Source organism: Bufo bufo, chromosome 5 (assembly GCF_905171765.1).
Source record: "Bufo bufo chromosome 5, aBufBuf1.1, whole genome shotgun sequence".
Lineage (NCBI taxonomy): Eukaryota > Metazoa > Chordata > Amphibia > Anura > Bufonidae > Bufo > Bufo bufo.
The window spans coordinates 112,141,821-112,168,561 of record NC_053393.1 but is presented as its reverse complement, the minus strand read 5'-3'; the positions used below and the strand labels follow the sequence as shown (position 1 = coordinate 112,168,561).

General features: G+C 46.2%; 1 protein-coding gene across 2 annotated transcripts in view; it reads left to right on the top strand.

Annotated features, from left to right (window-relative positions):
• The window catches only part of ARFGEF1 (ADP ribosylation factor guanine nucleotide exchange factor 1), a 157,557-nt gene that overhangs the window by 109,812 nt on the left and 21,004 nt on the right, over positions 1-26,741 (top strand). For both annotated transcript variants that reach the window (XM_040434499.1, XM_040434500.1), the window contains exons 21-30: positions 6,388-6,546; positions 8,037-8,187; positions 8,274-8,364; positions 12,489-12,529; positions 12,676-12,845; positions 13,098-13,249; positions 14,073-14,245; positions 19,245-19,405; positions 22,652-22,782; positions 23,512-23,641. In XM_040434499.1, coding sequence (XP_040290433.1) covers positions 6,388-6,546; positions 8,037-8,187; positions 8,274-8,364; positions 12,489-12,529; positions 12,676-12,845; positions 13,098-13,249; positions 14,073-14,245; positions 19,245-19,405; positions 22,652-22,782; positions 23,512-23,641 — 1,359 coding nt within the window. The remainder of the gene's footprint in view (positions 1-6,387; positions 6,547-8,036; positions 8,188-8,273; positions 8,365-12,488; positions 12,530-12,675; positions 12,846-13,097; positions 13,250-14,072; positions 14,246-19,244; positions 19,406-22,651; positions 22,783-23,511; positions 23,642-26,741) is intronic.

Genomic DNA, 26,741 nt, shown 5'->3' with positions numbered 1-26,741 from the left:
ATCCACTTTCCAGGAAACTGTTCATCTAGGAATGCTCGGACCTGACACCCATAATGTGGTGGTGCACCATCTTGCTGGAAAAACTCAGGGAACGTGCCAGCTTCAGTACATAAAGAGGGAAACACATCATCATGTAGCAATTTCGCATATCCAGTGGCCTTGAGGTTTCCATTGATGAAGAATGGCCCCACTATCTTTGTACCCCATATACCACACCATACCATCATTTTTTTTGTTCCAACAGTCTTGGAGGGATCTATCCAATGTGGGTTAATATCAGACCAATAGCGGTGGTTTTGTTTGTTAACTTCACCATTCACATAAAAGTTTGCCTCATCACTGAACAAAATCTTCTGCGTAAACTGAGTGTCCTGTTCCAATTTTTGTTTTGCCCATTCTGCAAATTCAGTGCGCCGATCTGGGTCATCCTCGTTGAGATGCTGCAGTAGCTGGAGTTTGTAAGGGTGCCATTTGTGAGTAGCTAATATCCGCCGAAGGGATGTTCGACTAATGCCACTCTCCAGTGACATGCGGCGAGTGCTACGCTGTGGGCTCTTGCTGAATGAAGCTAGGACAGCCAAGCACACCATTGTTTTTCGTGTGAAATTCCCAATAAGTTTGATGTGTCACATGACCCTCTTCCTATTGAAAAAACAAAAATTGGATTCAAAATGGCCGACTTCAAAATGGCCGCCATGGTCACCACCCATCTTGAAAAGTTTCCCCCCTCACATATACTAATATGCCACAAACAGGAAGTTAATATCACCAACCATTCCCATTTTATTAAGGTGTATCCATATAAATGGCCCACCCTGTATATTAAATAGCAAGGGAATTTGACCACTTGTGTTTCTTGTTTTATTTTATTTTTTTGTCAAAAGTAAAATAATAATAAAATTAAAATGGAAACGAATATATCACAATACAGTAAGTATAATTATTATAGCCTTAGTGTAAAACAATCTTCAATATGCAATATCTAAAGCAGATATTCATTAAAAAAAAAAATTTTTACCTCTTGAAATTTTTCTATAACATTTCTTTATAGACCGCATTTATTGTAAATATTCTGTCTGATCTGGCAACAGAATCTGGCTGTGGCTCAGACTGTTGGCACTGACTGCTGGCTGTGGCTGAGAGTGCTTGCACTGACTGATGGCTGTGGCACTGACTGCTGCATGTGGCTGGAGACTGCTGGCACTGAGTGCTGGCTGTAGCTGAGAATGCTGGCACTGACTGGTGGCTGTGGCTAGTGGCCGAGACTGGTGGCTGTGGCTGAGACTGCTGGCACTGACTGGTGGCTAGTGGCTCTGACTGATGGTGCTGGGGCTCCTCTCTATATGGCTGATAGTGCTGTGACTGACTGAAATGGTGGCGCTCTGACGTGCTTGCTGGTGTGGGGGCGGTGCGGGGGGGAGGGGGTAATGGCGTGTGTAGCGCTGTTTGGTCTGCGCTAGGGCTGCAACAAACGATTATTTTAGTAATCGAGTAGTCTACCGATTTTATATTAATCGAGTACTCTAATAAGCAAAAATGAATTAATAGACAGTTTTCCTTTAAAAAAACTAATCAGACCCCAACTCCCTTCATTTCCCCCTGTGCGATCAGCCCAAGTGCATCAGTTCCCCCCAGTGTCATCAGCTCCACTATCCCCCAGTGTCATCAGCTCCACTATCCCCCAGTGTCATCAGCTCCACTATCCCCCAGTGTCATCAGCTCCACTATCCCCCAGTGTCATCAGCTCCACTATCCCCCAGTGCCATCAGCTCCACTATCCCCCAGTGCCATCAGCTCCACTATCCCCCAGTGTCATCAGCTCCACTATCCCCCAGTGTCATCAGCTCCACTATCCCCCAGTGTCATCAGCTCCACTATCCCCCAGTGTCATCAGCTCCACTATCCCCCAGTGTCATCAGCTCCACTATCCCCCAGTGTCATCAGCTCCACTATCCCCCAGTGTCATCAGCTCCACTATCCCCCAGTGCCATCAGCTCCACTATCCCCCAGTGCCATCAGCTCCACTATCCCCCAGTGCCATCAGCTCCACTATCCCCCAGTGCCATCAGCTCCACTATCCCCCAGTGCCATCAGCTCCACTATCCCCCAGTGCCATCAGCTCCACTATCCCCCAGTGCCATCAGCTCCACTATCCCCCAGTGCCATCAGCTCCAGTGCCTTCAGCTTCGTTCCCCCAGTGCCTTCAGCTTCGTTCCCCCAGTGCCTTCAGATCCGTTCCCCCAGTGCCATCACCCCCTCTATGCTATCCATTGCCATGTCCCCCACTCCCCCAGTGCCTTCATGCCATCCATTGCCATGTGATGTCCCCCATTGCTATCAGATCAGCCCCTCCATGCCATGTCCCCCACTCCCCCAGTGCCATCATATCAGCCCCTCCATGCCATGTCCTCCACTCCCCCAGTGCCTTCTGCCCCTCCATGCCATCCATTGCCATGTCCCCCTCCCCCAGTGCCTCCATGCCATCCATTGCCATGTCCCCCTCCCCCAGTGCCTCCATACCATCCATTGCCATGTCCCCCTCCCCCAGTGCCTCCATACCATCCATTGCCATGTCCCCCTCCCCCAGTGCCTCTATGCCATCCATTGCCATGTCCCCCTCCCCCAGTGCCTCCATGCCATCACAGAAGTGAAACAGCGCCCTGAACAGTGGCCTGCACACAGAATTCCTTATTGTTTCATGGGACAATGAGCTCCTCTTGCCTGCTATCGGCCCAGCTACGTGAATGGGAGCGCACCCTATCTCTGTACACTCCCATGCCATGCAATCCAGGGTACAGATAGCAGGCATATGCTGGTGTGGGCGGTCCATGCGGCGTCTGGTGCGCCATGTTTTTATTGGCCGACGGCGCGCTGCTGTGGGCGGTCTGTGCGGCGTGTGGTGAGCAGTGTTTTTATTGGATTAATAGATAATCACCACATGAACGGACACACGGCGCAGGCACACTGGGCTTTTATTAGGTAGGATACAGTGTGTGTTTATATATATATAATATATATATATATATATTAGTGTGTGTGTGTATAGGCGTCACATTAAAAGCACTGACAGGTGAAATGGATGACATAGAGACATAGACAGTGGCACCTGCCAAGGGTTAGAATATATTAGGCAGCGAGTGAACAGTCACTTACTGAAGTTGATGTCTTGGAAACTGGAAAAATAAGGACAGGACCTGAGTGGCTTTGACAAGAGTCAAATTGTGATGACTGGACAACTGGGTCAGAATATTTCCAAGACAGCCACCTACCCAAGGAGGGACAAAAGTTAGAAGTTTGCCGTGTCTTTCTAAAAGATGGCATCTAAGGCTACTTTCACACTGCGTTCGGTGCGGATCAGTCTGGTATCTGCACAGACGGATCCGCACCTATAATGCAAACGCTTGCATCCGTTCAGAACAGATCCGTCTGCATAACTGTTTTTTCAGATCTGAGTTTTCACATCGTGAAAACTCAGATCCGACAGTATATTCTAACACAGAGGCGTTCCCATGGTGATGGGGACGCTTCAAGTTAGAATATACTAAAAGAACTGTGTACATAACTGCCCCCTGCTGCCTGGCAGCACCCAATCTCTTACAGGGGGCTGTGATCCGCACAATTAACCCCTCAGGTGCCGCACCTGAGGGGTTAATTTTGCGTATCATAGCCCCCTGTAAGAGATCAGGTGCTGCCAGGCAGCAGGGGCCAGACCCACCTCCCTCCCCAGTTTTAAATTCATTGGTGGCCAGTGTGGCCCCCCTCCTACCCTCCCCAGTATTATATTCATTGGTGGCCAGTGCAGCATGGAGCGCCCGGCCGGTCACAGACAGCGCAGGTAAGTATAATGCTTCTAAAATTGCTAAAGTAACCATGGCAGCCAGGACTGCAGTAGCGTCTTGGCTGCCATGGTAACCGATCGGAGCCCCAGTGATTAAACTGGGACTCGGATCGGAACTCTCCGCTGCCACCAATGGGGAGGCCGCACTGGCCACCAATGAATATAATACTGGGGAGGGAGGGGGGGGCCGCACTGGCCACCAATGAATAGAATACTGGGGAGGGAGGGAGGGGGGCCACACTGGCCACCAATGAATATAATACTGGGGAGGGAGGGGGGCCGCACTGGTCACCAATGAATATAATACTGGGGAGGGAGGGGGGGTCTGGCCCCTGCTGCCTGGCAGCACCTGATCTCTTACAGGGGGCTATGATACGCACAATTAACCCCTCAGGTGCGGCACCTGAGGGGTTAATTGTGCGGATCCCAGTCCCCTGTAAGAGATCAGGTGCTGCCAGGCAGCAGGGGGCAGTTATGTCCACAGTTCTCAGTATATTCTAACTATGGGAACGCCTCTGTGTTAGAATATACTGTCGGATCTGAGTTTCACCATCTAACTCAAATCCGATGGTATATTCTAACATAGAGGCGTTCCCATGGTGATGGGGACGCTTCAAGTTAAAATATACCATCGGATTGGAGAATCCGTTTGGCTCCGCACGGCCAGGCGGACACAAACGCTGCAAGCTGCGTTCGGGTGTCCGCCTCCTGAGCGGAATGGAGGCGAAACGGAGCCAGACTGATGCATTCTGAGCGGATTCTTATCCACTCAGAATGCATTGGGGCTGTACGGATCAGTTCGGGGCCACTTGTGAGAGCCTTCAAACGGAACTCACAAGCAGAACCCCAAACGCAAGTGTGAAAGTAGCCTAAGCTGTATGTCTCGTCAGTTTTTTGGCTTTAGTTTTGCAAGTGTTGCACAATTTTTATTTTTTATTTTTTTTAAAGCTGGCCAAATGATGGATGGCAGTATAAAGTATTACCTGTAAAAGACCACATGAGTTACTCTCTTAGGTCGATACAGACTCCAGTCCCAAATGCTACCTGCTATAAATGAATATCTTCACACATATTATTCGTACATGGATGAAACCGTGTCATTCATTGTTTAATATAAAATGCACAATTCTCATTTTGCCCATAGATAGAGCAGATAGCAAGTCATCCAGAAGCTGTCAGGAAGCTATTTCGGGTCTAGTTTTATTTTAGATCTCATTTTCTGTCATTACCCTAAGGCATTTACAGGATGTGGATGAAGTGTAATTAGTTTAGAGCCTCCAAACTGGACCAGAAACTCTCTATAGAATTAGTAAATTGTTGAGCACACAGGTCATGAAGGACAAGCAGGGTACGATAAATGTGCAATGCTAGGAGAAGGAGCAATGAGCCAAGCAAAGAGCGGTTGTAGGAAGCTCGACTGTGTATTGTTCCTGCCTTTATTCTTTAAAAATCACTTTTCAGCAGTCATCTCATTATCACAGGCAAGATTACAATGGAAGGTAACATTGATTATAGAGCTGGTGGCAGATAACATGGGCCATGATGGACACACTGTCTCAGCCCAGTGACCTCTGCACAGGTCATTGAGAATTCCTATAACATTGTCCCATAGAAGTCAGTGGAGCAGATCTATTAAGGTAGTGTAAATAAGGCTCCATTCACACGTCCGTAATAATGGGTTTGCATCCAGGTGCGGACCCATTCATTCTGTATGGGGCAGGAATGGATGCAGACAGCACACAGTGTGCTAACTCGCCAAGGGAAGATGGCTTAATAGGAAAGCTATATGGCTTAGCATGGAAGGAACGTGGCCTAATTCTCGAGGCCTGTAATATTAATGGTCTGTCCTTACAATAGGTCATCGATATCAGATTGGTGACACCACCACCGATGAGCTGACTGAAGGGGCTGCTTCCTATGTCTACCAGGCTCTGTCTATACTTTTAACAATAGCTGTGCCTTTTATTAGAGCTCTGTACCATTCACCTGAAGGCACATCTGCAATATCTCACAAAACCACTGCCAAAAATACAGAACAATCTAATCCTAGAAGAGGATGCCATGCTTGCTGGCGTTCTGCGCCCCCTTCTGTCAGCTGATCGACTGGGTGCCCAGAGCTGAATGCCTACCAGTCTTATGTAGATGATAAGGATAGGGTATCACTTTGTAGTCCTACAGAGCCGGACGCTTTACTTATCCAATACTGACCCTTGGTTACCTCCTGCACGGTCAGAGCTGCATTCACAATTCTGGAAACAGTCAGCAGGCTTGTAAGCCAAAATCAGGGATGGACTATAATCCCAGACAAGGTATTTTGGAAAGATTTGCACCTCTACCTCTTTGGCTTACAAAGTACTGGCATGTGAATGTCGTGTGAGACTGTGACTGCAGCCCTGTAATATCGCCATAATGATGTATGCAGTAACTGTGGACCGGCGGTTGCCTTCTGTAGTACTGTATCTCCTGTCCCACCACCCAACCATGATGATAAAGTGATGGGGTTGTTTGCACATTTCTCTAATATGTTGTGTACTTTGTCTACCTTCCAGCTGGAGCGCGATGCCTATGTACAGGCCTTAGCGAGGTTTACATTATTAACCGTCAGCTCTGGAATTACGGAGATGAAACAGAAGAACATAGATACCATCAAAACCCTCATCACCGTGGCTCATACAGATGGAAACTACTTAGGGAGTTCCTGGCATGAGGTACCTGATTACTTAGAGTTCCAAGGTCTGAGCTTTTTAGACCCCACAGAGGGTTTTATTAGAGTACGTCTTACACATACACGTAAGGGTTTGGCCGAAGTTGGCTCTTAGGGTATTTTCACACTTGCGGCAGAGGATTCTGGCAGGCCGTTCCGTCGCAGGAACTGTCTGCCAGAACCGTCAGTACGGACACAAACTGATGGCGTTTGTCAGACGGATCCGGATGCGTATCCGTCTGACAAATGCATTGAAATACCGGATCCGTCTCTCCGTTGTCATCCAGAAAAAACGGATCCGACCAATGGGAAAGCTGGATCCGGTTTTTTCCGGAACACTTAATGCCGGATCCGCCACTAATACACGTCAATGTAAATTAATGCCGGATCTGGCATTCCGGCAAGTGTTCAGTATTTTTGGCCGGGGAGAAAACTGCAGCATGCTGTGGTATTTTCTCCGTCCAAAAAACGTAAGAGGGACTGAACTGAAGACGTCCTGATGCATCCTGAACGGAATGCTGTCCATTCAGAATGCATTAGGATAAAACTGATCAGTTTTTTCTGGTATTGAGCTCCGGTGACGGAACTCAATACCGGAAAACAAAAACACTAGTGTGAAAGTACCCTTCGGGTACCACTACATGGTGCAGTCGTGAGCCGTTTGGGGCGCGCCAGTGCTGCAGTCGAGTACTGCGCAGCCAGTTAACACACAGCTGGCTCTAATTTAACTAATGAAGCCCACACTGTATAGCCAGTCAGCCACACGGCCATTAACGGAACAACTGTACAGTGCCGTCTTTGTTGGCTAAATAAGAGGCAGTACTCGACCGCAACCTGACCACACCTCTAAGGGTTCATGACCACGCTGTGTGGTCGTACCCTTACATGTAGCTTTCCGGGCCCTGGGATCAGTGTGAAAGATATACTGAAAAAATACTGTACTGCTTTTCTTTGAGACTGCATGGATTCCAGACGTATTCTTATAACATGACCTAAGGTAGTCAGAGACAGTCCATGTGTCCGCACCGCACCTTCTCACGCACTACACCAGGAATAACATCCGTAGAGGGTCTGACCCCAGCGCAACATGAAATGTTTCCAAACATCTTACAGAGCTACCACTCGCCTTCCCATTCACCTGCCACTCATGTAGCGGCACTTCCCTGCTCCTGCCACTGACTGACTGTAACAATGACATGTTGATGATGCCACTTAGACCGTTGACGGACTGCAGTGGTCACAGGTCACATGACGTATCAACACATCAGGTCATGTTCCCGGTGAACAGAGACTGGCGGAGGAGCAGGGAAACATGGGCGCAGGAGCAGTGGGAGATTGGTAAGGTGGCTATAGGAGATACTGATATTCAAGGACTATTCAGCTCCTAAAAAAGAACACCCAAAAAGCTAAAAGCCCACACTGCTAATCACAGAGGAGACATCAAGAAACCATTCAAGGTCTGTTTCTACCAACATCTTCCATTTTCCCTCACAGATTTTGAAGTGCATCAGCCAGCTTGAGCTTGCGCAGTTAATAGGCACTGGAGTGAAGCCGCGGTATATCTCGGGGACAGTGAGGAATAAGGAAGGGTCATTTACTGGAACCAAAGACCAGGCCTCAGATGAGTTTGTCAGTCTTGGCCTAGGTGAGCGTTTGCCCGTTTAGGATGCAGCAGTTTGAGCTGAACATCTGCTTTGATGTCATTGATCATTTTCTTCTCTATTTTAAAAGTTGGAGGCAATGTTGACTGGAAGCAGATGGCAAGTATACAGGAGTCTATAGGGGAGACCAGCTCTCAGAGTGTTGTGGTGGCCGTCGACAGGTATGGTTTTCCTCTGGCATTGTTAAACATTCTGTCATATATTGCAGCATGCAGCACTCTTCTTCTATAGATACTTTACGTCAGGTGCCGTTGGTGTCCATTACGTGACCGATCCAGCATTGCGCCGTAGTTTCCTTTTCTAATGGAATTCACTAGACGGATATGAACATTGTCTGAGCTTGGATGTGCAGTTGGCAGACGGCTCTCCCGACTCCTGGTTCACTTTATTATTTAGTCCTTGTACGGCCACACGGTCAGGTTTCCTGATGCAGTTTCTAGAAGTCAAAATCAGGAGTGGATCATAAAAGGAGAGAATGTAGAAAGGACAGATACTACGTCTCCTCTTTTTTTGAACTCGCTCCAGGTTTTGGCTTCCGAAACAGCATCCAGAAATCTGAAAGTGTGGCTGCGCCCTAAGGCCCCATGCAGACGAGCGTGTCCTGATGTGTTGCAGATGCGTTCAGTGAAAACTGCGCAATTTTACAAACAAAGCTATTCAGTTTTGTTTGCAATCGCGTTCAGTTGTTCAGTTTTTGTCGCGCAGGTTCAATGCGATTTACTGCGTTTTGCACGCGCGTGATAAAAAAACTGAATGTTTACAAACAACATCTCTTAGCAACCATCTGTGAAAATCGCATTGCATCTGCACTGGCTTGCGGATGCAATGCGATTTTCACGCAGCCCCATTCACTTCTATGGGGCCAGCGTGAAAATCGCAGAATATAGAACATGCTGCAATTTTTCACGCAACGCAAAAGGGATGCGTGAAAACCACTGCTCATGTACACAGACCCATTGAAATGAATGGGTCTGGATTCCGTGCGGGCACAATGCGTTCGCATCACGCATTGCACCCGCTCAGAATTCTCGCTCGCAGTTGCCTCTACTACAGGCAGTCTTGCACTTAAAGGGGTTTGCCTGGCTTAGGGCTCATGCACACAACCGTATGTATTTTTCAGTCCACAAAAATACGGATGACGTCCGTGTGCTTTCCGTATTTTCTGGAACGGAGCAGCCGGCCCCTAATAGAACAGTCCTATCCTTGTCCATTATGCGGACAATAATAGGACATGTTCTATTTTTTTGCAGATGGGACATATGGAAAAAGAATGCACTCAGAGTAACTTTTTTTTTTTTTTTTGCGGATCTATTGAAATGAATGGTTCCACATACGTTCCACAAAAAAAAAAACGGAACGGACATGGAGAGAAAATATGTTTGTGTGCATGAGCCCTTAGCAGCAGAGTGAATTGGTGCTCGCAATGATAATCCCTGGCCCTGTTAGTCAAAGGGAGGGAGCATGGCAAACTTCGGACAGCAGAGCAACAGATGTGCACCGAGGAGTATGCATAGTTTAATAGCGTTCATCTTGTGGACAGGTCCTCTTAAAAGTAGTTGTAATTTTACTTGAAGGAGACTGAGTCGTTATACCTGCCACAGCTCAAGGATAGTAGGAAAAAATGATAATTTTATCCATTTTTAGAAGTCACCATTAACTGGGCTGTGCCATGAAAAATATTCTACATTTTTCCAACCAGCACCTGATCTATATAATTGTATAATTGCATGTAATTAAACCTTTAGTATAGCCACTGAGCTATTCCCAAAAAATCTTTCTTTATGGCGCCACCTGCTGTTTGTTCTTTTCCTGACTTCTCTGCCCATCTAGCTAAGGTGGTTGCACGTGCTCAGTTTAAGGCTGGGTTTACAAGTGACTGATGAGCAGCAGACAATCTGCAGCGTTTCTGCTTCTCCACCACAGGATGCATGCACACGCTGCGGATTTTGTTGCAGAAATTTCATTCTTTGCATTGAAAAGGGTGAAATCCGCAGTATGAATTGACATGCTACAGGTTTAGAATCTGCCAAACCGCAGCTTTTCTGCTGCATTTTTTTAATGCATCATGTGGATGAAAGTTCTGAAAATCCGATCCACTTTGCTGGTACTGTACAAACACCGCGGATTTGCCGCACAAAAATCTGCAATGACAAATCCACAGCTAATCAATGTGTGAACCCAACCTAAATCTTCAACTGCCACACCAGCCATATGTCCTGTTAGATGATGCTGCAGTTATAGGGAAAGAACTGCAGCAGAAAGGACATGCCCCTTCAGCTGCAGCAAAAAGAAATCTAGCAGAACAATTGGAGCAATGAATGGGGAGGTACCCCTTTAAGAGTAGGCCATCCTGGGTATATGTGACTGGTATAACATTGTTTAGCATCCTCTAACGGTAGAGACTAATGGTAACCGTTTGTGTTGCTGCGGCTGTAATGATGAAGAGGTAGAAAGTGAGTAAATGAAGCCATGACATAAGACATCAGTGTCACTACCCGGCTCTAAATTGCAAATCCTAAATGAGCTGTTCCCATTATTTCTGCATGCCCTTTCCATTACCCCCTGAAGTCGGGAGCCTTATTGCCGCTTTTCCTGTAATATTTATCACAAATGAATCTTTCATCAAGATGGAATTTTCCAGATGGTTGAGCACGTGCTAGCAGGAACACTGTGTAAGTGTGTCAGTAAAAGGCTAAGCGTCACCAAACAACACTTCCTCGACCTGTCGGAGAGCAGCTCGTGGTGGAGACGCGGCGGCCGGGCCCGTAGAGGCAGAGAAGATTATCTGCATGACATGGCAGCAAAAGAGGGGGTCAAGCTTTCCTGCCTTTTAATGATTCATTTGATTCCAAATGATTTCAGCTTAATAGAAAATCAGTGCTAATAACTTGACCCTTTGCTTGGGTCTGCATGCTTTCCAAAGGTTCTTTGGAAGTACTGTATGGTGTTTGTAGTAGGTTATCCCAGGCCATCACTTATAAAAAGATGAATTTCATGACAAACTATTTACGGTACATAAAGTTCTACCTTTAAAAGTGTTGTCCCATCTGGGACATTGAGGTCATATTGCTAGGATATGCCCCCCTATGTCTGATAGGTGCGTGTCCCACCTCTGAGACCCGCACCTACCCTTAGAACAGAGGCCTCAAAGTGCAGGAAGGCGTACGCGCGGCCGCCCTCCATTCATTTGTATGGGACTTCCGAAAATAGCTAAGCAGCGCGCACCGCGCAAGCGCAGCTACGTCTCCACTCACTTCTTTGGGGCTTACAGAAATAGCCGACCCAGTCTCCTAGAAATTCATGGAAAGTGTGCCCTCCGTCACTTTGCGGTCTCCCTTCTAAGGATAGGTGCTGGTCTCAGAGGTGGGACCGACATGTATTAGATATTAGGGGCATATCCTAGCGATATGACCCCAATGTCCAAGATGAACATCCCTTTTAACCCACCTTATATCAGCGAACTGTATTCTCAGCAATCCTGAAATCACTCTATAAGACGAGAAGCAATTCATGTAAGAATAGAATATTAAAGGGCAGCTGTCGGCAGATTTGTACCTATGAGACTGGCTGACCTGTTACATGGGCGCTTGGCAGCTGAAGGCCTCTGAGTTGGTCTTATGGTCATATGTGCCCGCATTGCTGAGAAAAATGAGGTTTTAATATATGCAAATGAGCCTCTAGGAGCAACTGGGGAGTCGCCATTGCAGAGAGAGCTGAGCCCATTGCCCCTAGAGGCTCATTTGCATATATTAAAACCTCATTTTTCTCAGCAATGCGGGCACATATGACCATAAGACCAACTCGGAGGCCTTCAGCTGCCAAGTGCACATGTAACAGGTCAGCCAGTCTCATAGGTACCAATCTGCTGACAGATGCCCTTTAAGCCCCCATGGCAACACCTCTTGGGAAATTCTGAGAATGGAGAAGACACGTCGCTATTGCAATGCGATGATTGACCTTCACAGTATTCTACTTACAGCACTAGAGGACTTTTCTGATTCCTCGTTGAATTGCACCCACTGAGCAAAAAAAATGAATCCGATATTACAGATAATTTGGGAAATTGCTAATAATGCGCTTCCATAATAGGTTTATATGCAGAATTGTGATGCAGAAGAACTCCCTTTCCAGATGAAAGCAGTCTTCTTCCAGAAAGGGGGTTATTCTGCATTACCAGAAGTTGGCACAGTCACTAGAAGGAAGGCAAGCTTTGTTTTAGTTGATTTTTATTTTATTTGATATTTAACTACAATTACGAGTGTAACATCCAATAAATCTTTTGCAGGATATTCACTGGATCTACAAGGCTGGATGGAAATGCTATAGGTAAACATTCATGCCCATAACCAAGAATCCCGGTGATTTTTACTCCAATGTTTCACCCTGGTCCTGTCTCTTGCTTTCACCTTTATATCTTTTCATAGTTTGGGTTGCTGTATATTCATTAAATTGAACCCATTCTGTGCTTGCAGTGGATTTTGTGCGCTGGCTTTGTGCAGTTTCAATGGATGAACTGGTGTCCCCCACACACCCACGGATGTTTAGCTTACAGAAAATTGTAGAGATATCTTACTACAACATGGGTCGTATCAGACTCCAATGGTCCAGGATATGGGAGGTCATCGGAGATCATTTTAACAAGGTAAGATTGTTAATAATATGTAAACTTGAAAACCCACGGCAGAAACCACAGCACAACGTTTTCTGCCGTGGATTTCGTCACACATAAAGTTCTGCATTTCCTGCTGCAGCCTCCAGACTGTGCCGTGTTACTACCACGCTGCGCCCTCTGGTGGCAGCAGCAGCTTCTTGTGTGCTGTCACATTGTACTTGCTAGAACTACAGTATAGTCCAGCCCTAGAGAACAGACCTTACTGTATTTTCTCTTTCTCAGGTTGGTTGCAATCCTAACGAGGATGTTGCCATCTTTGCAGTCGATTCCCTAAGGCAGCTTTCTATGAAATTTTTAGAAAAAGGGGAGCTTGCAAATTTCCGTTTCCAGAAAGATTTCTTAAGGCCATTTGAGCACATTATGAAGAGAAATAGGTGAGTGTGCCATGTGTCTGCCTTTGTTTGATACCTAGTGTTGTCGTTGCATTGGTTCCCCCAATAGTGATCCTATCCGGCTGCCGGAGACCCTCATGGTCACCCTTGGTCGGCAGCCAACAGGTCCTCATTTCCCATGTATTGTATTTCACCAATGTGTTTTTTTTCATCCCCTCTCCACTGAGCTAATGGAGGGGCAGTGTTGGCCGAGGGGACCCCCAGTCACATCCATACGCCCTCATTTAGCATATAGCTTGGGGCTGTAATAACCCAGTGGATTAATGTCGTACATTGCTCCATCATTTGTCATTGAGGGGTTGTAATATCTGCATTTGAGTCATATAGCCCAGTGGAGTAAAGTTCTCTTTTCCAGTAAGTTTATATTGGCGCAATCAACCGCATGCCTGAATCTAACAATGAATGCGCGACTATATATGCCCCCGGGCTCCGCATTCAGTGGGTCAATGCAGAAGGTCTTCGATGTTACATAGAATAAGGGTACATTCACACCACTGCCTGCATTTTGCAGTCTGCAAAACCAGTATAGATACCGTCTGTATGACATTTGCAATTTTTTGCGGACCCATTGGCTTCACGTATAGGACATGTTCTATATTTTGGTCGTGTGAATGTACCCTCATACAGCCTCTGTATGAAACACTACAAACTGGTAAAGTTACTCAAAGCGCCACCACGGGGTCAGAATATTATAGAATAAGTTGTGCATTTTTTATTGTACTGCACAAATAGTCATTCCCATACGGATTCTGTATATTCCATGGCAGAAGCAGCGCTCTCATGTTCTTGTGTTCTCTTTATTAAGGTCACCAACCATTCGGGACATGGTGGTCCGCTGCATTGCACAGATGGTGAATTCCCAAGCTGCTAACATTCGCTCAGGCTGGAAGAACATATTCTCAGTTTTTCACTTGGCTGCATCAGACCAGGATGAGAGCATAGTAGAGCTCGCCTTTCAGACCACTGGGCACATAGTCAGTGAGTATCTGCTCTGTGGATGGAACATTTGCATTTACTACAGTGACACTGTTTTTATGCCATTTCACTGGAGCGTTAAAGCCATCACCCCCCTATGTTTATAATCTGCTTTTATTTTTTGACTGCAGTTGTTCATTATGCCTCATTATGGGGGCGCCATCTTGCCTGAGCTGCAGTTAAGAACATTTACACATGTGCCCCCATGGACCATAGACACATTAAACTGGAGATGTTCATTGACTTCCAAGGGAGAGTTTTTGTAAGGGGATGTCTGATCTGTGCAGAGGTCATTGAGCAGGGTATGGGAGAAGATAAGCTGTGAAACCACTTATTGTGAACGGTGGATCCAGCGTTCTCTATATATGTGTTCTCTTTCCTTGTAATCCTGCCTGTGATGATAATGACATGACTGCTGAAAATTGATGATTACACATCAGGGTTTTTCAATCTTTTTCATTCTGATGGGGGGAGTCTGAGCTGAGGCTGATGGGGGGGAGTCTGAGCTGAGGCTGATGGGGGGGGAGTCTGAGCTGAGGCTGATGGGGGGAGTCTGAGCTGAGGCTGATGGGGGGAGTCTGAGCTGAGGCTGATGGGGGGGGAGTCTGAGCTGAGGCTGATGGGGGGGGGGTCTGAGCTGAGGCTGATGGGGGGGGGGGGGTCTGAGCTGAGGCTGGGGGGGGGGGGGGGTCTGAGCTGAGGCTGATGGGGGGGAGTCTGAGCTGAGGCTGATGGGGGGGAGTCTGAGCTGAGGCTGATGGGGGGAGTCTGAGCTGAGGCTGATGGGGGGAGTCTGAGCTGAGGCTGATGGGGGGAGTCTGAGCTGAGGCTGATGGGGGGAGTCTGAGCTGAGGCTAATAGAGCTTGGGGGTCTGATTTTTGGGTCTGATCTGAGGTGTGATGAAAAACATTTTTTCTAATTTTCTTCCTCTAATCCCTGGATGTGTCTTATAGTCCGAAAAATACGGTAAAAAATAACATCAAGAAGTATGTTTAATGTAAAAACTTGATTTGAACAATTGGTTATTTTCCGAGACACATTCCCTTTAAAAGTGAATGTCTTAATATATGTATATTTTTTCATTAAATCTGCCTATTACAGCATTTCTGCGCCTGCTGGCGCCATCCCTCCTGTGTCTCATTATAGACACAGCTTCATTCCTTGCCTTCCCCTATGCTCTCCCCTCACTGTCAATCACTGCGGCTCATCCACCTCATGTACGGTAGGTAGTTGGTATAATATTATTTAGGTCAGTAGATGAAGCTCCCTGATGCAGAGCGCACTCTATTGACCACGTACCACTATCTCTACAGGTGAGATAAGTAAAAGTCCAAGTATGGATGTACTAATCTCATTTATGTAGTAGGCTAGCTAAAAGACCGTATTCTGGTAAGCAGAACGGTGTCTGCAGGCGAGGAAACGATGCTGGAGCACGGACTGATTGCATGGATCTCTCTGTGGATGTAAATTAGCTTGCTGGTGTTATCTCCTTGGCAAGTCCTGATTTTTTTTTTTTTAATTTAAGGTCAATTACAATGCAATAAAAAGATAATTCATTTTGTGTACCATCTCCTAAATTTAGTAAAAGCTGGAGATTCACTTTAATTAATGAACAGAGTGCTCCCCCCATTCCTTCAGTGATTGACAGTCGGCTGCATTGGACACTGACTAACAGGAGAGCACACCTTTCCCTAGCTGCCCTTACATAAGGCAGTATAATTTGATGACAGATCCAGTTTAAAGGGTAACTGTCATATATATTTTTTTATTTGCTAGTTTTTTAGAGCTAGGCATATACACTCACCTAAAGAATTATTAGGAACACCATACTAATACGGTGTTGGACCCCCTTTTGCCTTCAGAACTGCCTTAATTCTACGTGGCATTGATTCTACAAGGTGCTGATAGCATTCTTTAGAAATGTTGGCCCATATTGATAGGATAGCATCTTGCAGTTGATGGAGATTTGAGGGATGCACATCCAGGGCACGAAGCTCCCGTTCCACCACATCCCAAAGATGCTCTATTGGGTTGAGATCTGGTGACTGTGGGGGCCATTTTAGTACAGTGAACTCATTGTCATGTTCAAGAAACCAATTTGAAATGATTCGAGCTTTGTGACATGGTGCATTATCCTGCTGGAAGTAGCCATCAGAGGATGGATACATGTTCTTATTCTGTTTACGCCAAATTCGGACTCTACCATTTGAATGTCTCAACAGAAATCGAGACTCATCAGACCAGGCAACATTTTTCCAGTCTTCAACAGTCCAATTTTGGTGAGCTCGTGCAAATTGTAGCCTCTTTTTCCTATTTGTAGTGGAGATGAGTGGTACCTGGTGGGGTCTTCTGCTGTTGTAGCCCATCCGCCTCAAGGTTGTGCGTGTTGTGGCTTCACAAATGCTTTGCTGCATACCTCGGTTGTAACGAGTGGTTATTTCAGTCAACGTTGCTCTTCTATCAGCTTGAATCAGTCGGCCCATTCTCCTCTGACCTCTAGCATCCACAAGGCATTTTTGCCCACAGGACTGCCGCATACTGGATGTTTTTCCCTTTTCACACCATTCTTTGTAAACCCTAGAAATGGTTGTGCGTGAAAATCCCAGTAACTGAGCAGATTGTGAAATACTCAGACCGGCCCGTCTGGCACCACCACCATGCCATGCTCAAAATTGCTTAAATCACCTTTCTTTCCCATTCTGACATTCAGTTTGGAGTTCAGGAGATTGTCTTGACCAGGACCACCCCCCTAAATGCATTGAAGCCACTGCCATGTGATTGGTTGACTAGATAATTGCATTAATGAGAAATAGAACAGGTGTTCCTAATAATTCTTTAGGTGAGTGTATACCGAGTTAGTCTGTCAATGATTGTCAAAAGATCTGTTATTACCTTATAATAACAGCTTTTCTTAATGTCCTCTGTCCCTTTCCACTGCTCCCATTAAAGACCGTTGCTAGGGCTTGTCTGTCTTCCTTTTAGTATAAACAGAAGTCGGAGGGGCGGTCCTTCACACTGCATGCCTGCATTAGGCTTCAGTGTGAGAAGGCGTGTCTTTCAGTAATCCAATCTGATTGGTTGGCAGGGAGCTACTGGCTACAGCAAGTGTGTATGGGAAGTGAGGAAAAGCAGTTTTGGCCTCTGAGAACTGGCAGAGAAGCCATCTTGAGAAGCTCCTCATATTGTAAATGTTTAAACAGCCATAACTAAGGGAAAAACTCAAGAAAAACAGTGGTATGTGAAGAAACTAAAGATTGCTTTATGCATAATGCTGCTGCAGCAGTAACATATGCTAAAATTGCTTTTTTGATGAAAACATGACAGTTACCCTTTAACAATCTCTGGGAAGAAAGAAGAAATTTTTAACCTTGTAAAATTCTCTACTCCTCCAGTGCTCTCACCGGTCTTTGTGTTCTGCAGTGATGATGTTGCAATATCCTTCATGTGACCACTGCAACCAACCAGAAGACATTGATTGGCTGCAACGGTGACATGCGGGTGGTCACATCATCACTGCTGGACAGCAATGGAGACCGGGGACAGCAACGATGGGGTGGGGTGTATAAAAAATATATAACTCGCCTTTTAAAAGTTCCACTGGAACAGAAGTGATTATGTTCTCTTCACATGACCACTGCTTCCCCTCAACTGACCTTCTGTTGTCATGTTAATACTTAAAGGGGTCGTCCCAAAAAAAAAATTATACAGTTTTTAAACCTGCACCTGAATCTGAATTCTTTTGTATTTGCATGTAATTAAAAATTTTGTGCAACCACGGAGTTATAAATATCTGTATAGCGCCACCTGCTTTGACCTGCTTACTGAGATGGCCGCACATGCTCGGTTTCATCTTTCAACTGCCTCCTGAACTGTGATAGGGAGAACATGGACACGCCCCCTGAGCTGTGATAGGGAGAACATGCACACGCCCCCTTAGTTGCAGCAGAAAAGACACTCCTCCTGAGCTGCCAGCTTGATAAAAATCTAGCAGAGCATTGAATGGGGAGATCTCTGGACCCATGTGAGGTACAGGGCTGGTTCTAGCTGTGTTAGAAAGAGATTGTCATGTACTATATGATGTCTGATTTTCATTTTTTACATTAGTCATGGGATAACCCCTTTAAGGCCCAAATATTTTTAGTTTTGTTTTCTGATCTTTGCATTTCAAAAGCCATAACTTTTTTACTTTTCTGGCCACATAGCCATATGAGGGCTTTTCTTACGTGGGACAAGTTGTATTAATTAATGCCACCAGTTTGGGTTACCAATAATGTATTCTATAACCTTTACAGTTTTTTTTTTGTTTTTTTTATGAGCAGCAGTGTGGGGCAAAAAAGAATTCCACCATAGTTTTTAGTTTTTGTTTTTACAAAAGGATAGGTCATCAGTTGTAAAGTCTCAGAAAACCTCTTTTTGGGGATTTTCTTTAGGGTGGTAAATAATAGGATAATTTAATCGAATTTAATGTATATTATCTTTTTGAAATTTTTTAGAAAAGTTTTTTTTTTTTTTTAGAATTTTTGTTTTGTTTTTTATATATTTTAAAAATGTGTTCAACTTGTTTTAACATTTTTTTTTTTTTTTTTTTTTAAGTCCCCTGTGATCTCGGCAGGGAGAGCAAGGTGCCAGCTATATACAGCTGAAGACCTCAAGCGATAGTGCGGCCCCCGTTCCTGATCCTGCGCCATACTGTTATGACCTGAGTGCTAACTTACCAACAAAGTAGGACGTGGTTGAGACAAGTTACTTTTAGGAGTATATGAACAATCATTTACAAGGACAGGAGTATAAGTTCCAAATTGCAGGAGTAGATGCTCGTTCAGATGAAATCCAGTGAAAATGACCAATATCTTGTGACGTATCTGTGCGCTACAGACAGGGGCTATAGAGCTGGAATTCATCAGCGAAGGGAAAATCCCACGACAATCTAGCAATGTTGTGTCAGAGGTTTCCAGTGATGAAACTTATGTATTGAATATACATTTCTTTTCTTTCCTGCAGCTCTTGTGTTCGAAAAACATTTTCCTGCCACCATTGATTCTTTCCAAGATGCGGTGAAATGTCTCTCGGAGTTTGCATGTAATGCAGCATTCCCAGACACTAGCATGGAAGCCATACGTCTCATCCGCCATTGTGCTAAATACGTTTCCGACAGGCCACAGGTATGAATAAGTCATGACCATGAGATTAGAGCATTGATGTGTGTAATGGAACAGGTTAACCATAGGTGTGTAATACCGAGGGGCTCAGCTCTGTGAGTGGGAGTGAGGATGAAATATCCGTTCAGAGCAATCGATTCTCATAGAAAACCTTCCACAGGGACATGAAATCCGCTCAATATCCAGAATGCCCAGCGACACTCATGCGGAGTCGGGTTAGTGATTTTACTGTGTGTTTCTGAGTGCAATAAATCCTCTTTTTGCGGAGATTGTGGTGGCATTATACCGTCACCGCCGGAGTTGTCACTAACATAGGGATTGTGCAGGGACAAAGGGCTCTAAACAGAGCGGTCATATCCTATGGTGTTCCCGTGGAAGGCTTTCTATGAGAATTGATTGCTCTGAACGAAAAATTCACCTTCATCCCTCTCACAAAGCTGCGCACATTTCTTACAGTTGTATTGGGAGGTGGAGAGACTTCCATTAGGTTGAGCTGCAGATAGAAGCAGTGGACTGGATTTCATTTACTTCTATGTTCACATATATAATGGGGGTACGTGCACCATTGTTCAAATAAAAGTATATTAGATCAAGATGTGGCCATTTATATATAAACCAATCTCTCACGGTTGATGATCGATGATACTGCATTCTGTTCAGCGCTTGTAAGGTGCCGTTTGTGTGTGGGAAAAACCGTGACTATGGGGGGGAGGAATGAGCGTTAATGCAGTCATCCCCATACAGTAGTATTTGTCAGCTGCACATCCCCTGTTTATACAGCGCTCGTTGGTTGGGTAATTTGTGGTAGGGAATATAAAAATGAACAGGTAACATTCATCCTATTAACGAAGGAATCTGCGGCACTCTTCCAGTGTAGGAAGTCTGGTATTTATTTAACCAGCAGCATACATTGGGACGTTTCATAACAAGTCGCAAGTTAACGTCGCAAATATATACCAGACTTTCTACACTGGAAGAGTGCCGCAGATTCCTTCGTTAATTTGCTACTTCCAGGTACGCCTAGCCTGCACCCCATCTGCGGGCACCACCCTGAACTGGACCTTATATTACAGCGGTCAGCAACCTTCGGCACTCCAGATGTGTTGAAACTACAACTCCCAGCATGCTCCATTCACTTCTATGGGAGTTCTCAAAATAGCTAAGCAAGTGTGCATGCTGGGAGTCGTAGTTTCACCACAGCTGGAGTGCCGAAGGTTGCTGATCCCTGTTATATTAGGTACCAGGATTACTGGCATGATTTTGTAGTGCTGCTTATCTTCTATTGCATTTATCCTATGTCATTAGAATTCTGGACGACTCTCCATTTATAGCATTGTTCTAGGCTCAATGAATAGTGTTCAGTGAATACTGCCAGTTAGTGCTCGATACTCTCAAACCGTACCCTCAGTACTCTCAAACAGTACCCTCAATACTCTCAAACAGTACCCTCAATACTCTCAAACAGTACCCTCAATACTCTCAAACAGTACCCTCAATACTCTCAAACAGTAGACAACTCTACGGTTCTACTGCCATGTATTTATACACCTAAATACACATGCCTCAAGATCTACATACCTATACCCCTAGGATGACAGACATGGCCGTGCCTTGAAGGAACACCCTGGGGGACATTTATCAATAATGGCATCATTTGCGCCCAAAAAATACTAACATTACAAATCAAAAGTGGTGATTTGTTTTACCTCTTACATCAAAAGGCGCACGCAACTTTTTTTAAATCCAAACTTTTTAACGCCTATAGCACTAATATGTGACTTTTTTAAACTGAAATGAGCCATTTCACCCAGCCCTTCCAGACTGAACTTTGAAACATATTTGCAACTTTTGTCTCAGACTTGGGACGTTTTTGTTGAATGCCAATTTACTGACAAACCCTGCTGTTTAGCTCATTTCTATTAGATACAAATAAACACATCCTTTTTTTAATACTTACCGATCACTTGTTCCCACGATGAGTTGGCTTCTCTTTTCATAAATGTAGCTTTTTGACAAAAAGTCGCCTCTTAAATCCATAAATGGGACTTTTTACACAAAACACCACCACGTAAGCTGGCTTAATTGTCTGCAACAATTTGAGCCACTTTCTGCCGACAAGAGGGTGCTAAATGAGGCTGAATATGCGCAAATTTGATAGCTCCGCCCACTTTGACATTTGTAACTCATTTCAGGCGTGATGCATTCTTTATGGTAAAAACTCTGGAGAAAACAGTTGATGTATTTGGTGCAAATGAAAACACCATTCTTTTTGGCGCAACATGCCTAGTAAATGTCCCTCCTTGTGTATCTATATGTTTTCATCTTTTGGCGATTGCTATAGTACATCAAGCTTTTAAATATCTTAGGGCTCTTTCACACTTGCGTTCTTTTCTTCCGGCATAGAGTTCCGTCGTCGGGGCTCTATGCCGGAAGAATCCTGATCAGTTTTATCCTAATGCATTCTGAATGGAGAGAAATCCGTTCAGGATGCATCAGGATGTCTTCAGTTCCAGACCGGAACGTTTTTTGTCCGGAGAAAATACCGCAGCATGCTGCGCTTTTTGCTCCGGCAAAAAATCCTGAACACTTGCCGCAAGGCCGGATCCGGAATTAATGCCCATTGAAAGGCATTAATCCGGATCCGGCCTTAAGCTAAACGTCGTTTCGGCGCATTGCCGGATCCGACGTTTAGCTTTTTCTGATTGGTTACCATGGCTGCCAGGACGCTAAAGTCCTGGCAGCCATAATAAAGTGTAGTGGGGAGCGGGGGAGCAGTATACTTACGTCCGTGCGGCTCCCCGGGCGCTCCAGAGTGACGTCAGGGCGCCCCACGCTCATGGATCACGTCATCCATGCGCATGGGGCGCTCTGACGTCATTCTGGAGCGCCCCGGGAGCCGCACGGACGGTAAGTATACTGCTTCCCCACTACTCCCCACTACTACTATGGCAGCCAGGACTTTAATAGCGTCCTGGCTGCCATAGTAACACTGAAAGCATTTTGAAGACGGATCAGTCTTCAAATGCTTTCAGTTCACTTGCGTTTTTCCGGATCCGGCGTGTAATTCCGGCAAATGGAGTGCACGACGGATCCGGACAACGCAAGTGTGAAAGAGCCCTTAGTGGCTTAAACGCCCGATCCCCCTAAGACACATGGCTCATACCCCCTACAATATTCACAGCATTAGTGGAGGAAAACGAAGACAAAGTTGACATTTTTACTTTGTGTTACATTTCTGATGCTTCGCAGGCCTTCAAGGAGTACACCAGTGATGACATGAATGTAGCACCCGAGGACCGGGTGTGGGTGAGGGGATGGTTCCCCATTCTCTTTGAGCTGTCCTGCATCATCAACAGATGCAAATTAGATGTAAGAACCAGGTAACAATCCGTATTTGCAATTCCAGTTCTAAAGGTATTTTTTGTGTTCATTTGTCTTTCTACTGTCTGACATTAGCGTGTCACTAGAATTGCATTCCCCTGGATACTGTCTGAGATATTAGCGTGTCACTAGAATCACATCCCCCCCGATCATTCATCAGTCCTATAGAGGTACACTTGCTGAAGCTACCATGTTATGCCTGCAGTGTCTTAGGTCTTATCTGTCGGGGGGACAGATTCCCTTTAATATGGAGTCCAAAAGTTTCCTACATTTTTCACTAATAAAGACCTTGGGTGAATCCAGATCTTCAGTCAAATATCACAATATCTGTATGTGGGAATGTCAGTGTATTAGGGGGTCGACCTGACAATACTGCTGGACTGGTTGTCATCGCAACCTCTCGGTAGTGCAGCCTCGGGGTTTGGGCTGATGACTTAATAAAAGTAGTATATTATGACAATAGACTACAGGACCCTTTGTGTTAGTATTTCTGTCAGTGTAACTCATTGATCCTCTGATTCATGGACAGTCTTGACGTTACACTCTGTATTGTATCCCCATAATGACCCTTATGGAAGGCAGATACAGTGAAACGTCTACCGACAGGTCCCCTTAAATTGTAATAATTTTTTTTTACATATAGAGTAGATCACAGCTATTTTTTCTTACCGGACTAGCTTTTTTACAAAGCATCTTTTTCATTGAGTAATTGTTCCTTTTATCGGCAGAGGCTTGACCGTCATGTTTGAAGTAATGAAGACTTATGGCCATACGTTTGAGAAGCACTGGTGGCAGGATTTATTCAGGATTGTCTTCAGGATCTTTGATAACATGAAACTACCAGAGCAGAAGACTGAGGTGAGATTGTCAGGGGGGTACATGACTACTATTCCTATAACATTACAGTGACTTGTATAATACTATGTACTCAGGGCCGGCCTTTGGGGTGTGCGGGCTGTGCGGCCGCACAGGGCGCCATAGTAACAGGGGCGCTGGGCGGCCGACAGCTCGCAATGTAATCTGCGGCAGGCGAGGCTGTACTTGTGTTCTCCTTCGGGGCGCCCCCTCCATCTCCCCCTCCCCTGTCTGACCTGCCTGCTGCCCCCGCCGCTGCCAATAAGAAGAGAGACAGGAGGAGGAGGGGAGGGGCTGTGGCCACTGCGCGACCTGAATACAAATACAGGAGGCGGGTGCCGGAATCAAATAGCCGGCACCCGACCTCTGTGACCGGGAGCTGCGATCAGCTGCAGTTGAGTTAACCCTTCAGGTGCGGTACCTGAGGGGTTAACTGCCGCTGATCGCAGCTCCCTGTCACAGAGGTCGGGTGCCGGCTATTTGATTCCGGCACCCGCCTCCTGTATTTGTATAAGAAACGTTGGTGGCACAGTGCGCCCCCCCCCCCCAAACACCCCAGTATAAGAAACATAATTGGTGGCTCAGTGCGCCCCCCCCCCCCCCCCCAGTATAAGAAACGTTGGTGGCACAGTGCGCCCCCCCCCAGAATAAGAAACATTGGTGGCTCAGTGGGAAGTGCCAATGAGGGTTAAAAAATAATTTAAAAAAATTAACTCACCTCCTCCAGTTGATCGCGTAGCTGCCGGTCTTTCTTCAGGACCTGTGGTGACGTCACTGAGCTCATCACATGACCCATTACCATGGTGATGGATCATGTGATGTATCATGTGATGAGCACAGGGATGTCACCACAGGTCCTTTGACAGGTCATGAAGAAAGAACAGAAGACGATCAATTGGAGGAGGTGAGTTAATTATTTTTTTATTTTTTAACCCTCATTGGCACTGCCCACTGCGCCACCAATGTTTATTATATTGAGGGGGGGCGCACTGCGCCACCAATGTTTATTATATTGAGGGGGGGCGCACTGCGCCACCAATGTTTATTATATTGAGGGGGGGCGCACTGCGCCACCAATGTTTATTATATTGAGGGGGGGGCGCACTGCGCCACCAATGTTTATTATATTGAGGGGGGGGCGCACTGCGCCACCAATGTTTATTATATTGAGGGGGGGGCGCACTGCGCCACCAATGTTTATTATATTGAGGGGGTGCGCACTGCGCCAATGTTTATTATACTGGGGTGTTGGGGGGGTGCACTGCGCCACCAATGTTTATTATACTGGGGTGTTGGGGGGGGGGGGGCGCACTGCGCCACCAATGTTTATTATATTGAGGGGGGGCGCACTGCGCAAATGTTTATTATACTGGGGTGTTGGGGGGGCGCACTGCGCCACCAATGTTTATTATACTGGAGTGTTGGGGGGGCGCACTGCGCCACCAATGTTTATTATACTGGGGTGTTGGGGGGGGCGCACTGTGCCACCAATGTTTATTATATTGGGGGGGCGCACTGCGCACAACGATGGGTTAGGGAAATTTCACAGCAGAGTGCGCATGCGCTGGGAGCCTCGCCGGCGGTTAGGGAAGGGAAAAATTATGGGCCAGTGCACAGGTGCGGTGATCGGATGGATGTTCTCAGCAGGACACCGGCCGACACTGCGCATGCGCTGGGAGCCTCACCAGCGGTTAGGGTAGGGAAAAAGCACTGGCCCGTACGTAATTTTTCCCTTCCCTAACCGCTGGTGAGGCTCCCGGTGCATGCGCAGTGTCGGCCGGTGTTCAGCTGAGAACATCCATCCGATCACTGCGCCTGCGCACTGGCCCATAGTTTTTCCCTACCCTAACCGCCGGCGAGACTCCTGGCGCATGCGCACTCTGCTGTGAAACTTCCCTAACCTGACGTTGTGCGCCTGCGCGGCGCTGCACACCTCCTCACGTCATGTCTGGTGCGACCGGAAGTGACGAGGGTAGGGAAATCTCACGAAGTAGGGAAGTATAACATTACACCGGCCTTTGGGGTGTGTGGGCTGGTAACTACTTGGTTGGATAGTCAGCCAGCCTATGCCATGATGCCAGCAACAAGCAGTGTTGTTTTTTTTTTTTTTGGGGGGGGGGGGCGCCACAAGGTTAGCTCGCACAGGGCGCCTGGACACCTAAGGCCGGCCCTGTATGTACTTTGCATACTGCGTGTCTTCTGTGCCGGACTCGTTCAGATCAGTGCTTCTACTGACGGCAGCAGTCTTTTATTTAGAAACCTTGCAGATTCCCTTTATTGTCATATTCATCTTATAGATCATAAAAATGTAAGCATATTTGCAATTTACATGCTCTTAAAAAAAATGATCCATTGAAGACCTATGGGAGTATGGCGCCACCCGGTGTTCATAGTGAATAGCAATGTGTAGGTCCGCGAGTGCTGGTGGTCATGCATGTTCAGTCCTTCTCGTTCACTGCCCAGCAGTTAATAGACATAGCTTTCTGCGGGGAAAAGAGACCTGTTTATTAGCTCCTCCTGTCTGTGGGGCTAGCAACTGTGTGACCACCAGTGTGACCAACATGTGTGACCACCAGCACCCAGCTCGGTACATGAACGTGCACATTGCTATATTTTTTGGCCACCAGGTGGCGCCATACTATAAGTCAATGTCATAACTCTTTACTGAATCATTTTTTAAAGGGGTTGGTCAGTGTATATTACTAGCTGCACATGTGCTGTTACCAGCACATACATGCAGCGAATAATAAGCATGGTTTAACTATTGGCACTGACGTCCGGTAGTTTATTATGCATAATGTTTATGTGCAGGTCCCTTAATCTGCGTGTCGGCAGTGCGCTGGGAACATGGCTGCTGAGGGATGATTCGGTCCCATCAGCAGCCTTCATTTATTTACATTGATGACTGACTGGGGAAACTAGCACATGCGCAGTCCGTCCCCAGTGAAAAGGAATAGAGGCCGCTGCTGGACGGATACTCCATCAGCAGCCATGTTCCCAGCGCAGGTCAAGGGACCTGCACGGAAACATGAATTATTCATATTAAACTATCGGACATCAGTGGCAATAGTTTAATAATGCCTATTATTAGCTGCATTCATGA